This window comes from Acanthochromis polyacanthus, chromosome 3 (assembly GCF_021347895.1).
Source record: "Acanthochromis polyacanthus isolate Apoly-LR-REF ecotype Palm Island chromosome 3, KAUST_Apoly_ChrSc, whole genome shotgun sequence".
Lineage (NCBI taxonomy): Eukaryota > Metazoa > Chordata > Actinopteri > Pomacentridae > Acanthochromis > Acanthochromis polyacanthus.
In genome coordinates, this window is record NC_067115.1 from 1,413,828 (window position 1) to 1,426,997 (window position 13,170).

At 39.5% G+C, this 13,170-nt stretch overlaps 2 protein-coding genes across 21 annotated transcripts in view; one reads left to right on the plus strand and one right to left on the minus strand.

Annotated features, from left to right (window-relative positions):
* The window catches only part of glra3 (glycine receptor, alpha 3), a 154,400-nt gene that overhangs the window by 138,452 nt on the left and 2,778 nt on the right, over positions 1-13,170 (plus strand). For 4 of the 9 annotated variants that reach the window (XM_051946336.1, XM_051946337.1, XM_051946331.1 and 1 more), the window contains exons 6-8: positions 4,466-4,603; positions 6,263-6,477; positions 11,028-11,174. The exons of 3 other annotated variants lie outside the window; for them this stretch is intronic. In XM_051946336.1, the coding sequence (XP_051802296.1) occupies positions 4,466-4,603; positions 6,263-6,477; positions 11,028-11,174 (500 nt within the window). The remainder of the gene's footprint in view (positions 1-4,465; positions 4,604-6,262; positions 6,478-11,027; positions 11,175-13,170) is intronic. 2 more of the 9 variants (XM_051946333.1, XM_051946332.1) reach the window with 2 other exon arrangements.
* The window catches only part of wdr17 (WD repeat domain 17), a 119,472-nt gene that overhangs the window by 46,121 nt on the left and 60,181 nt on the right, over positions 1-13,170 (minus strand). The window lies entirely within an intron of this gene.

Here is a 13,170-nt window from a genome sequence, read left to right on the forward strand (position 1 = left end):
AGTAGGAAGTTAAAAGTCATCCAGGTTTTAATGTCCTTAAGACAATCTTGCAGTCTAGCTAACTGATCAGTTTCATCTGGCTTCATAGATAAATACAATTGTGTGTCATCTGCATAACAATGGAAGTTAATACAATGCTTCCTAATAATATTGCCTAAAGGAAGCATGTATAATGTGAAAAGTATCGGTCCTAAGACAGAACCCTGAGGAACTCCGTGATTAACTTTAGTCTGCTCAGAAGAGTTATTGTTGACATGCACAAACTGGAACCTATCTGATAAGTAGGATTTAAACCAATCCAGTGCTGTCCCTTTAATGCCAATTGAATATTCTAGACGCTGTAATAAAATTTTGTGGTCGATTGTGTCAAACGCTGCACTAAGATCTAACAAAACAAGTATAGAGACTAGTCCATTATCTGATGCTATGAGAAGGTCATTAGTAACTTTCACTAGAGCTGTTTCTGTGCTATGATGCACTCTGAAGCCTGACTGAAACATTTCAAACAAATTATTCCTTTGTAGGTGTTCACACAATTGATTTGCAACTGTTCTTTCCAGAATTTTAGAGAGAAATGGTAGGTTGGATATCGGTCTATAGTTAGCTAACACATCTGGATCTAAAGTGGGCTTTTTAAGCAAAGGTTTGATGACAGCAACCTTAAAAGCCTGTGGTACATAGCCTGTTACTAGAGAGAGATTAATCAGATCTAACATTGAAGAATTAATTAAAGGTAAAATCTCCTTGAAGAGTCTAGTTGGGATAGGATCTAAAAGACATGTTGATGGTTTGGATGTAGAAACTGTTGAAATTAGTTCAGAGAGACATATAGGAGTGAAGAATTCTAAAGATTCATCAGGTCTAACAGCCAATTCAAAAGCATCTGTGACATTTGTAGGAAGGGCCAGATTAATTTTATCTCTAATCATAACTATTTTCTGTGTAAAGAAGCTCATGAAGTCGTTACTGGTTAAAGCTAAAGGAATACAAGGTTCAACAGAGCTCTGACTCTTTGTCAGCCTGGCTACAGTGCTAAAGAGAAACCTAGGGTTGTTCTTGTTCTCATCTATTAAAGATGAATAATAAGTTGTCCTGGCATTATGAAGAGCTTTTTTATAGATTACTAGACTATTTTTCCAAGCCACATACACTTCCTCTGAATTAGTGGAATACCACTTTCTTTCCAGCTTTCGGGATGCCTGCTTTAAAGTCCGCAGCTGGGAATTATACCAAGGAGCAAGTCTTCTCTGAGATATAACTTTCTTTTTTACAGGTGCAACACTATCAAGAGTTGTACGCAGTGAGGCTGAAGCATTATTAACAAAATAATCCACTTCTGTGGGGGTAAAATAATAATATTTGCCTTCTGATTTATCAGTAAATGTTGCTGAAGTAAACAGTGAGGGTATTATTTCCTTAAATTTAGATACTGAATTGTCAGACAAACACCTACTGTAATGATATTTGTTCTCAGCTGCTAAACAATCCTTTACTTTAAATTGAAATGTTATCATAAAATGGTCAGAAAGAAGAGGGTTCTGGGGAAATACTGTTAACTCTTCAATTTCTAAGCCATAAGTCAGGACAAGGTCAAGAGTGTGATTAAAACTATGAGTTGGTTTATTTACATGTTGAGAAAACCCAATTGAGTCTAATAATGAATTAAAAGCTGTTGTAAGGCTGTCGCTGTCTACGTCAACATGAATGTTAAAGTCACCCACAATAATAACTTTGTCTGAACTGAGCACTAATTCAGATAAAAAGTCTGAGAATTGAGATAAAAACTCAGAATAAGGAGCAGGAGGACGATATATAACAACAAATAAAACTGGTTTCTGAGCTTTCAAATTTGGATGAGGGAGACTAAGAGTGAGATTTTCAAATGAGCTGTAATCAGGTTTAGGCCTCTGGTTCAATTTTAAACTAGAATGGTAGATTGCTGCTACTCCTCCTCCTCGGCCTGTGATTCGAGGAATATGACAGTTAATATGACTAGGGGGAGTTGATTCGTTTAGGCTAACAAATTCTTCCTGCTGCAACCAGGTTTCAGTCAAACAGAACAAATCAATCTGGTGATCAGTTATCAACTCATTTACTAGCAGAGATTTAGACAAGAGAGATCTAATATTTAACAGACCACATTTAATTTTCCTGTCTCTTTGCTCTGTTGAAATAGAGGTATTAATTTTTATTAAATTTTTGTGGTTACTATTTCTTTTGTATATTTTTGATTTGATTAATTTATTGAATTTTGGTGGTCGGGGGACAGACACAGTCTCAATAAAATTAACTGAATTAACTGAATTACTGGAGGGTGACAGCTGTGAGGAAACTGCAGAGAGGTGTGTAAGACTACAGCTCTGCATCCTGGTCTTAACTCTGGGTTGTCATGCTTTAGGAGTACTAATAAAATCAGCCATATTCCTAGAAATGAGAGCTGCACCAGCCAAAGTGGGATGGATGCCGTCTCTCCTAATCAGACCAGGTTTTCCCCAAAAAGAGCTCCAATTATCAATAAAGCCCACGTCGTTTGATGGACACCACATAGACAACCAGCGGCGAAACGACGACATGCGGCTAAACATGTCATCGCTGGTCAGATCAGGCAAGGGTCCAGAGAAAACTACGGAGTCCGACATGGTTTTGGCGAAAGTACACACCGATGCCACGCTAATTTTGGTGACCTCCGATTGGCGTAACCGGGTGTCGTTACCGCCGACGTGAATAACAATCTTACTATATTTACGATTATCTTTAGCCAGCAGTTTCAAATTTGCTTCTATGTCGCCCGCTCTGGCCCCTGGGAGGCATTTAACTATGGTCGCTGGTGTCGCTAGCTTCACGTTTCTGACTATGGAGCTGCCAATGATCAGAGTTGGTTTCTCAGCGGGTGTGTCGCTGAGCGGGGAAAAACGATTAGAAACATGAAGCGGTTTGTGGTGAGCCGGGACAGCAGGCTTGAGTTTAGGACTGTTTTTCCTACGAACTGTCACCCATCCACCCGGCTGTTCGGGCGCTGCTAAGGGACGGCTAACAGATGCTACACAAGCTAAGCTATTGCGGTCCGCACCGGCTAAGGGGGCCTGGCTAGCTGCTAGCGGGTTATTTTCCATGGTGCGGAGCCGCGATTCCAATTCGGAGAGCCTCGCCTCCAGAACTACAAAAAGGCTGCACTTATTACATATATCGTTATCACTAAAGGAGGCAGAGGAATAACTAAACATGTGGCACACTGAGCAGGAGAAAGAGAGAGAGGGAGAGGGAGAGGAAGAAGCAGAAGCCATGCTAACACCACAACACAGTGCTGAAACAGGAACAGGAAATGACGCAATACGCTCACCGTAACGTCAGACGTCCAGGGAAAAATCCAACCGAGCAGGAATCGAACCCGGGCCGCTGCATCAAAGAAGAGGCTTCTCAGAGGCTGAAAGCTTCTGGAAAACAACCAAGTCCATTTACTGGATGTCAATAAATAACATATTGTCCTGTTGGATGATATTTTCCTTCTAATGCTGATTTATGCAGATTAAATGTGAAATATTAAACCACAACGTGCTTAAAGGACCGTTTATTTTATCTGCTGTTTCCATTAATGTAGAGATTAGTTTATAGATCATACTTATATCAGAGCCTGAAGCTTTATGTCCAAAAAACACCTTTTAGTTTTCAGTGCATCAGAGATCTACGTCCTTTTAGACAAAAACATCTTTATCATGACAAAAATCAACCAAAAGGACATAAATGGATCCAGAATAACTCAAAAGTTTTATCCAAAATCAGATTTTATCCAAAATTAATCAAACTTTGGTGGAAGCGAAAAAAACACGACAATCTTTCCAAAATGTCAAACAAAAGATGTTCTCAATGAAAACAGAAATTACTCTAAATGTGGTGAAAATGAGTCCAAGGTTATTTAAAATCATAAAAAGTCTGTAATAAATACAACGTTCATAAAGTGGAAAAAAATATTTTCAAAGTACAAAAAAAACCATCATTCTAGAAACAAAAGTCATCCAGAAATAAGAGCAGGCAAAACATTTGTCCCAAATTACTCAAATTTGTTCAAAAGTCATCAAAAGTTACAAAAAATGTCCAAAATTTGTCAAAAAACTAAATATTTGTTGAAATTAATTAAATTTGTCCAAACATTTTTCAAAAAATACGAAAAAATATCTCCAAAATGACTCAAATTTGTTCAAAAGTCATCAAAAATGACTAAAAGCTTGTCCAAAATTACTCAAATTATTCCAAAATAAAAATAATTTGTCCAAAATTTATCAGAAACTAGTAAAAAATGTGTTCAAAATGAATCAAACTTTTGCTTGAAGTTATTAGAACTTGTTGTTACTGTTATCAAGTGTTGTGAGAACGTTTTCTGGAGGTTGCTGTTGATGGTTGTTTGTGTCCTTTCTGTGTTCTTTGTGTCCTTTCTGTGTTCCTTTGCGTGTTCCTTGGGTTCTTCCAGTCGGTTACACCATGAACGACCTGATCTTTGAGTGGCAGGAGAACGGACCGGTCCAGGTGGCCGAAGGTCTGACGCTGCCTCAGTTCATCCTCAAAGACGAGTCGGACCTCAGATACTGTACCAAGCACTACAACACAGGTAGCACACACACACACACACACACACACACACACACACACACACACACACACACACACACACACACACACACACGTTTGTTTTTCTATACCGGTGGGGACTTACCATTGACTCCCATTCATATCTAACTCCTAACCTTAACCTTAACCATCACCAAATCAATGCCTAACCCTAAACAAACGTTTTTGCACTTTTACATTTTCTATTAACAACAATATGGCCAAGAAAACGGTGTTGCCACCCGTGGGGACCTCATTTTAGGTCCCCACCGTGAGACAAGTCCCCACCTTTATAGCAAATAGTCAGGTCAAAGTCCCCACCGGTATAGCAGAAACAAGTACACACACACACACACACACACACACACACACACACACACACACACACACACACACACACACACACACACACACACACGTCTGGTTCTTATATCCCAGTGGGGACTTACCATTGACTCCCATTCATATCTAACCCCTAACCCTAACCTTAATCAAACCTTAACCCAGACCAAAACAATGTCTAACCCTAAAGAAACGTTTTTGCATTTTTACTTTTTTCAGTCACAACAACATGGCCAAGAAAACACTGTTTAAACTTGTGGGGACCAAAATGAGGTCCCCACAAATTACATTTCTTTTGGTTTTCCTACAATTGTGGGGACATTAGGTCCCCACAATCATAGCCACCACCTGATCACACACACACACACACACACACACACACACACACACACACACACACACACACACACACACACACACACACACACACACACACACACACACACACAGTGTGTTCTCTGTGGACCTCTCTCTGTACACCAGCGTTGTCCCCTTTGGTTCTCTGTCAGTCTGGTTCTTCCTCCAGACCTTCAGAGCAACCAGAAGGTCGTCGTCCAAACAGGAAGTGCTCACAGCGACACTTCCTGCTGCTCATCTACCAAAGCAAAACAAACACAAGCAGGCCTCCAGTGGAGCTGCCAGAGTAGATTTACTTCCTGTTTACCCAAAAACAGAACCCTGCTGGCAGAACGTACATAAACAAAAATATCTACAGTCCACAGCAAACAAAGACCTTGAGTACCAGGTCAGTCTGAGTCTCCAGCGACTCCGAGAACTCTGGATTTATTAGGATGGAACCGCTGGAACATGAATCTGATCAATATTACAGAATCTGCTGGATCATAAACATTCCAACAGCAGCTTCATGTAGAAAGTTGTGTTTATGAGATTTCCTTAGTGGAACCTAAACTTCTGAGTGATTAAAGTCAACTACAGCTGATGACTCCTCGGTTCCACTCAAGTCTGCTGTGATCACATGGACAAAGAAAAGGAAAGTTCTGTGGTCAGATGGAACAAAAACTAAAAATTGAAACCTTTAGTTGAGACCTTTAATAAATCCATGAAGGAACCAAACTCGTGATTGTTTTTTATGACAGAGGTTCTCGTGTTTAGAAAATTCTAGGCGTCATTAGAAACTACACTCTGGATTTGCTGCTTCGATTGCCTCATTTTCCCTCAAGGACTCGTGGAACCTTGAACATGCAGTGACTGTTTCCCTGTTCCTGGCTGATAAATCACAGATATTTTAGAGATAAAGAGTTACCTTTTAGCTGATAAACTGAGTGTTCTGACTGGACCTTGATGCGTCGTTCTCCAGGTAAATTCACCTGCATCGAGGTGCGCTTCCACCTGGAGCGCCAGATGGGCTACTACCTGATCCAGATGTACATCCCGTCGCTGCTCATCGTCATCCTGTCCTGGGTCTCCTTCTGGATCAACATGGACGCCGCCCCGGCCAGGGTGGCTCTGGGCATCACCACGGTGCTCACCATGACGACGCAGAGCTCCGGCTCCAGGACGTCACTGCCCAAGGTCAGTCTGAGCGTTTAGCTAGCACTGCTACGCCCCGAAGGGTCACCCAGAGGTTCTCACAATGCACCGGGTTTAGGAGAGTCCAACCCACGGTCACCAACCAGCCACATGTCCCATCATGCACTGCAGCGACTGTAAATAACGTCCACAAAACATACTTTTAGAAACAGCAAAAGTACAGATTTATTAGTAGGAATTAGTTCTTTTACAATATCGATATTTGCCTTCATGAGACAGAAAAAAAACTGTATATTAAGGTTGAAAAATGGCATTTTTTTAACTGATATTCTACAGTTTTTTCCTGTGTTTTGTTCAATTACTTACCAGTAAAATCACCCCCAAAAAATGTGATATTCACCTCCCAAATCAAAAATTTTGATATCAGTTCTAACAAAGAACTGTCCAACACGGTAAGTATTGTCCATGTCACAATTCAGCATTTTTAAAAAATATTAACTTGTTATTTCATGTATTATCGTTAAAGTTGGTGTATTTAAATAACTTAAATTATGCAAAAAAAATCACAATTTTCAAGTGTTTTTGTTAGTACGTGACTTTTTCTTAATTATATATCTATATATACATGTATGTGTGTGTGTGTGTGTATATAAATATATATAATATATATACACATATATATGCATGTGTATATGTATATATAGATATGTATAATTTTTGACATCAGCTGTAAAAAACAACAACCGGAAAACTGCCCATCTGTTATCTGTCACAAATCAGCATTTTTATAAATATTAATGTGTTCTTTTACGATGTGTTATCGTGAATTTACTGAATGTGACCGTATGAAAATCAGCTCAAAATTATTTTACAGATATTTGCAGTTTTTTTTCCATATTTTTCCGATCCGTTTGCCGACAGATTTCCTTTTTTTATTAAACTAAATTACTTTACAGATATTTGCAGTATTTTTCAGTGCTTCTTTCCATGTTTTTCTGACTTGTTTGCAGCCAGATTTCCAATTTTAAATGTAATTATTCTCCTTTTTTTCCCACCATTTTTCAGTCTTTTTTTGTATTTTTTGCTGCCAGATTTCCAGTTTTAAATCCAGTTATTTGACAGATATTCTCGTTTTTTTCCCGTAGTTTTCCAACCTGTTTGCTGCCAGATTTCCAGTTTTAAATCTAATTATTAGGCAGATATTCATTTTTTTCCCCATATTTTTCCGACCTGTTTGCTGCCAGATTTCTAGTTTTAAATCTAGTTATTTGACAGATATTTTCAGGTTTTTTCCCATTTTTTTCCGAGCCGTTTGCTGCCAGATGTCCAGCGTTTCCTCAGATTTGCAGCAGCTCCGTTGTGCTGCAGGTCGGTGAGTGGAGCAGATCTGGTTTGCTCTCAGCTGACAGAGCGTTGTCGTCGTAGCGTAGCCGGATGTTTTGCATGATTCCCGGTCGGTTGCAGCTACTAGAGCGTGAGCGGTGAGGACGATCTTCCATGCATGAGGAGGAACGCCGGCTTACGTAACCTCATTAACGCTCTCACACCCGACCTCCAGCAGGTTAGAGCTTTCTCATGTTCCTGCCGAGGAACACGGCTCTGCACTTGGACACGCTGCTGCACGTGTCAGAGACGTCTCCATGACGACGAGGGAAAGGTTTTATACAGATGAAGAGTTGTTTATGTTCATTCTTTAACCCTCGTGTCGTCCTGCAGGTCAGATTGATCCGTTTTAAAGTTTGAAAATGTGGAATAATATATTTTCACAGTGAAGCTTCTGATGTCCACATTTTCAACATTTTTGGGAATTTTTTGAACATTATTTGTGGAAAAAAATAAATGTTAAAAATGTTTCCTTCAGAATATTCACAAAAAAAACAACCAAAATCCAGTGAAATTCATTGGATTTTGGATGATTTTTATGTGAATCTTCTTAAAGAAAATATCAGAAGGTTTAATGTTATATATGGAATCACTTTAGATATTTTTAGGATTTTTTTGGAAGATTTTTATTCATTTTTTGAAAATATTTACAAGAATTTTCCTACCAAATATGGGGGATTTTTTTAAGGAATATTTCTAATATTTTGCAAATTTTCAGAAATTTGGGGAATTTTTTTATTTTTTTGCTGAATTTTTGGATTTTTTTCACCAAAGGAAACAATATTTTCTGGTGCCCGTAAATGAATACAACAGGTGGGCTAACATATGTAGTAGGATCTCAGTCATGTGATCACGTAGTGTTCACTTGTTGTCATGGTTACAGTGACGCTGTGCTGCTATCTGGGAATGATACAGAAATCAGTCCCTCCAGGAATTCGCGATGTTGCGATTGCGCGAATTCACGCAAAATCAACCAATCTCCGCAAATTTTGCGCGGCCTTGCAATTTTGTCCAATCACCGCAACTTTCCCGTAATTTTGGCCCGCCTCCCGTGAGTTCCACCAATCATAGCAGCTCCCAGCACAAACCTAATGCACGTACGTCACTGAATTCACTTCCTTGTTTATGGTTTGAAGATGCAGACATGTGAGATACTAATGTCTCTGATTTACCAACAAAAATTACTGCTGAAGACCGTGATAAACAATTTATCCACTGATGTTCTTCACCAAAGCGGAGCTAAACTGTTTTACACCCGTGCAGTAATCATCGATTGATACACTTAAAAAGAAAAAAACACGAAACATATTAGAACGGCTGAAATGATCAGACAGCAGACCACATAAATCACCGTGATGGAAACTGTTGCATCCAGATCCATTAGAGCACTGAAAGAATGAAGGTAAATTAGATGAATTATTCCACCAAAGAACACGGCAGAGTTATGTGACGATCAGTGTGTGTGAATCCTTCCTCTGTTACCAACATCACTCAAAAACAGACTCAGGGATTTAAATGAAGTTTTCAGGGTCGGTCAGAAATGACACAAGGACCAAATGATTAGACTTCAGCAGTGATACGGCTTAAAGTTTGGATCCACGGATTTGTTAAGGATTTCCCATTGAGGTAGCGGCACAGCGTCTCATAGCAGCACGGTAACCATGGCAACAAGTGAACGCTACCTCAGCGGCCCGCTGACGATCACATGATTGTGATCCTACAACAAATCTACCACTGTGGATGAATGGGAAATGATACAAAGAACAACTGATTAATTTGTGGGGGGGTTTCTGAGTCCCATCAATTCCTGTCGCCGGCTACATATTTAGGTCACGTGATTCGGTACTTAAACATGCAGAAGGAGGACTGCGCTCTCTCAGTGCTGTTCTTGTTAATTGACGTGACAAACCATGAGCGTGTGTGTGTGAACACGTGTGTGCCAGGATGTCAAATTAACTTTTAAAGCCACTGACAGATATGTACAAATATGATTCATTCAATAGTAAATGATCATTTTGTGCCTTAAACCTACCAACCACGTCCTGTTAAACCAGTATCTGCTGCTGCTAATGTCCCACCGTGGTGTGCCAGGTTTTGTGTAAATGGGTCGGAACGTAAAATAATTAATTTCAGAATAAATATTGTCAATTACAGCGTTGAAACATGTTCTACAAGCTGGAAAAATGCAGCTTTTTAGCAGCTGTCACTGTCTCCCCCAATTTCATCACAATAAATAAGCAACTTTAAATAGCAACTTTTATCGCTATTTTGTAGAAAAGCTGCCGCGAATTCAGGCATTTTCTGCCGCAACAATAAAAAAAACGCCCGCAAAATCCTGGAAGGACTGAGAAATCTTTAGCAAGTCCATGGATCCAGACTATGAGCTGCATCACTGCCAGAATCTGATCACTTGGTCCTTGTGTCATTTCTGAGCTTCACTGGAAATTTCATTAAAATCTGTTCGTCTGTTTTAGAATGATGTTACAGACGGACGGACACTGATCGTCTCATGACTATTGTTATTATTATTGTTAGTCCGTTGTGTTCCTTAGTGGAGTTCTACTAACAGCAAAACAGGTTCTAGTGTATTGATGTGTATTGTATTGTTGTGTACATTTTGTGTACTACAGGTGTCGTACGTTAAGGCCATCGATATCTGGATGTATTATTGTGTGTTATTGTGTATTTCAGGTGTCGTACGTTAAAGCCATCGATATCTGGATGTATTATTGTGTATTATTGTGTACTACAGGTGTCATACGTTAAGGCCATCGATATCTGGATGTATTATTGTGTGTTATTGTGTATTATTGTGTATTTCAGGTGTCGTACGTTAAAGCCATCGATATCTGGATGTATTATTGTGTATTATTGTGTACTACAGGTGTCATACGTTAAGGCCATCGATATCTGGATGTATTATTGTGTGTTATTGTGTATTATTGTGTATTTCAGGTGTCGTACGTTAAAGCCATCGATATCTGGATGTATTATTGTGTATTATTGTGTACTACAGGTGTCGTACGTTAAAGCCATCGATATCTGGATGTATTATTGTGTATTATTGTGTACTACAGGTGTCATACGTTAAGGCCATCGATATCTGGATGTATTATTGTGTGTTATTGTGTATTATTGTGTATTTCAGGTGTCGTACGTTAAGGCCATCGATATCTGGATGTATTATTGTGTATTATTGTGTATTTCAGGTGTCGTACGTTAAGGCCATCGATATCTGGATGGCCGTGTGTCTGCTCTTCGTTTTCTCGGCGCTGCTGGAATACGCCGCCGTCAACTTTGTGTCACGACAACACAAAGAGCTGCTGAGATTCAGGAGACACAAGAGCAAGAGCAAGGTACACAAGGACACAACAAGGCACAACACGACATGACAATACAACACAACACAACACAATGCTGGTGAGACTCAAGAGGCATCACAAGAGCAAGATACACAACACGACATGACAACACAACAAGACACGACACTACACAAAATGACAACATGACACAATATGACACAACTCAACAACACGACACTACACCACAAAACATGACACAACACAATATGACGTAAGACAATACGACACAACACAAACTACACAACAACACAACATGACAACACATCAAAACAAAACAACACAAAGAGCTGCTGAGATTCAGGAGACACAAGAGCAAGGTATACAACACGACAACACGACATAACACAACAAGACACTGCACTGCACAAAATGACATAACATGACACAATATGACACAACTCCACAACACAAACTACACAACAACACAGCACATCAAAACAAAACAACACAAAGAGCTGCTGAGATTCAGGAGACACAAGAGCAAGGTATACAACACGACAACACGACATAACACAACAAGACACTGCACTGCACAAAATGACATAACATGACACAATATGACACAACTCCACAACACAAACTACACAACAACACAGCACATCAAAACAAAACAACACAAAGAGCTGCTGAGATTCAGGAGACACAAGAGCAAGGTATACAACACGACAACACGACATAACAACACAACAAGACACTACACTACACAAAATGACATAACATGACACAATATGACACAACTCCACAACACAAACTACACAACAACACATCAAAACAAAAAAAACACAAAGAGCTGCTGAGATTCAAGAGGCATCACAAGAGCAAGATACACAACACACAACACACACACACACACACACACCTGTCCAGATCTGCTGGTTTCTCTCCGTGACTCGATGCTGCCCCCGTGTGGCGACTCGCTGCTGCTGCTGAGTCATGAAAAGTCCCACTGCATGTTGTCACTTCCTGTGTGGGTGCATGACGCGGCATGATTCACGGTTCCTCACCTGCATGACAGAACGCTGCCGGTTGGACACGACTCAGCATTCAGTCGACTCAGCAGAGGAACCTCCAGAGCTTAGATCAGATGTCCTCTGAGGTCCACCATCAGCAGGGGAACCTCCAGAGCTTCAGTCTTAGATCCTGAACCGTGGTTTATAATGATGAAGAACAGGTTATAGAACAGCTCCACATGTCAGGTCCTCTGAGGACTATAAAACGTTTATTAGAGGTTTGGTTTTATCATCGAGGTGTGAATGTGGAGGAACATCTGAAGAACGTTTCTGGTTTATTCCATTAATGTGTCAGTTGTGTCTCCATGAAGACTTCTCCTCTGATGTAGAGATTCAACAACAACTGATCAGAGTTCATCAGAGTCCCTGAAGCGTTCTGGAGGAAAAAAAAAGATTTTTACATCGATCATTCTTTGTTTTCATGATAAAGAAATCTGGAGTCATTTCAGACATTTCTTTATCATAAGGATAGGTTTATGTCACGGTGAAAACATTTACGATCATTCTGGACATTTTTTTAACATGATAAAGAAACTGGAATAATATCAGACAATTTTTTCATGATAAAGAAATTTTAAGTCATTTTGGGCATTTTTTTTGATTATGACAAAGAAATTTGGAATCATTTGGGACATTTTGTACGTGATGATAAAGAAATTGAAATACTTCTGGACAGGTTTATGTCATGATAAAGAAGACAAAGAGTCGTTTCAGGCATTTTTTCTTTGTCATGATAAAGAAATCTGGACTCATTTGCGATATTTTTTCATTAAAAAGTGATCTGAAGTCATTTTGGACATTTGTTAGACATGATAATGAAATGTAAAATCATTTTGGACACTTATTTTCATAATAAAGTGATCTGGAGTTATTTCAGACAGGTTTTTGTCATGATGGAACGAATTTTTTACATCTGATCTTCTGTTTAGTTCTGTGAGAAGTTCCTCGTCAGACGCATTAATGAGAACGCGTCAGGTAGA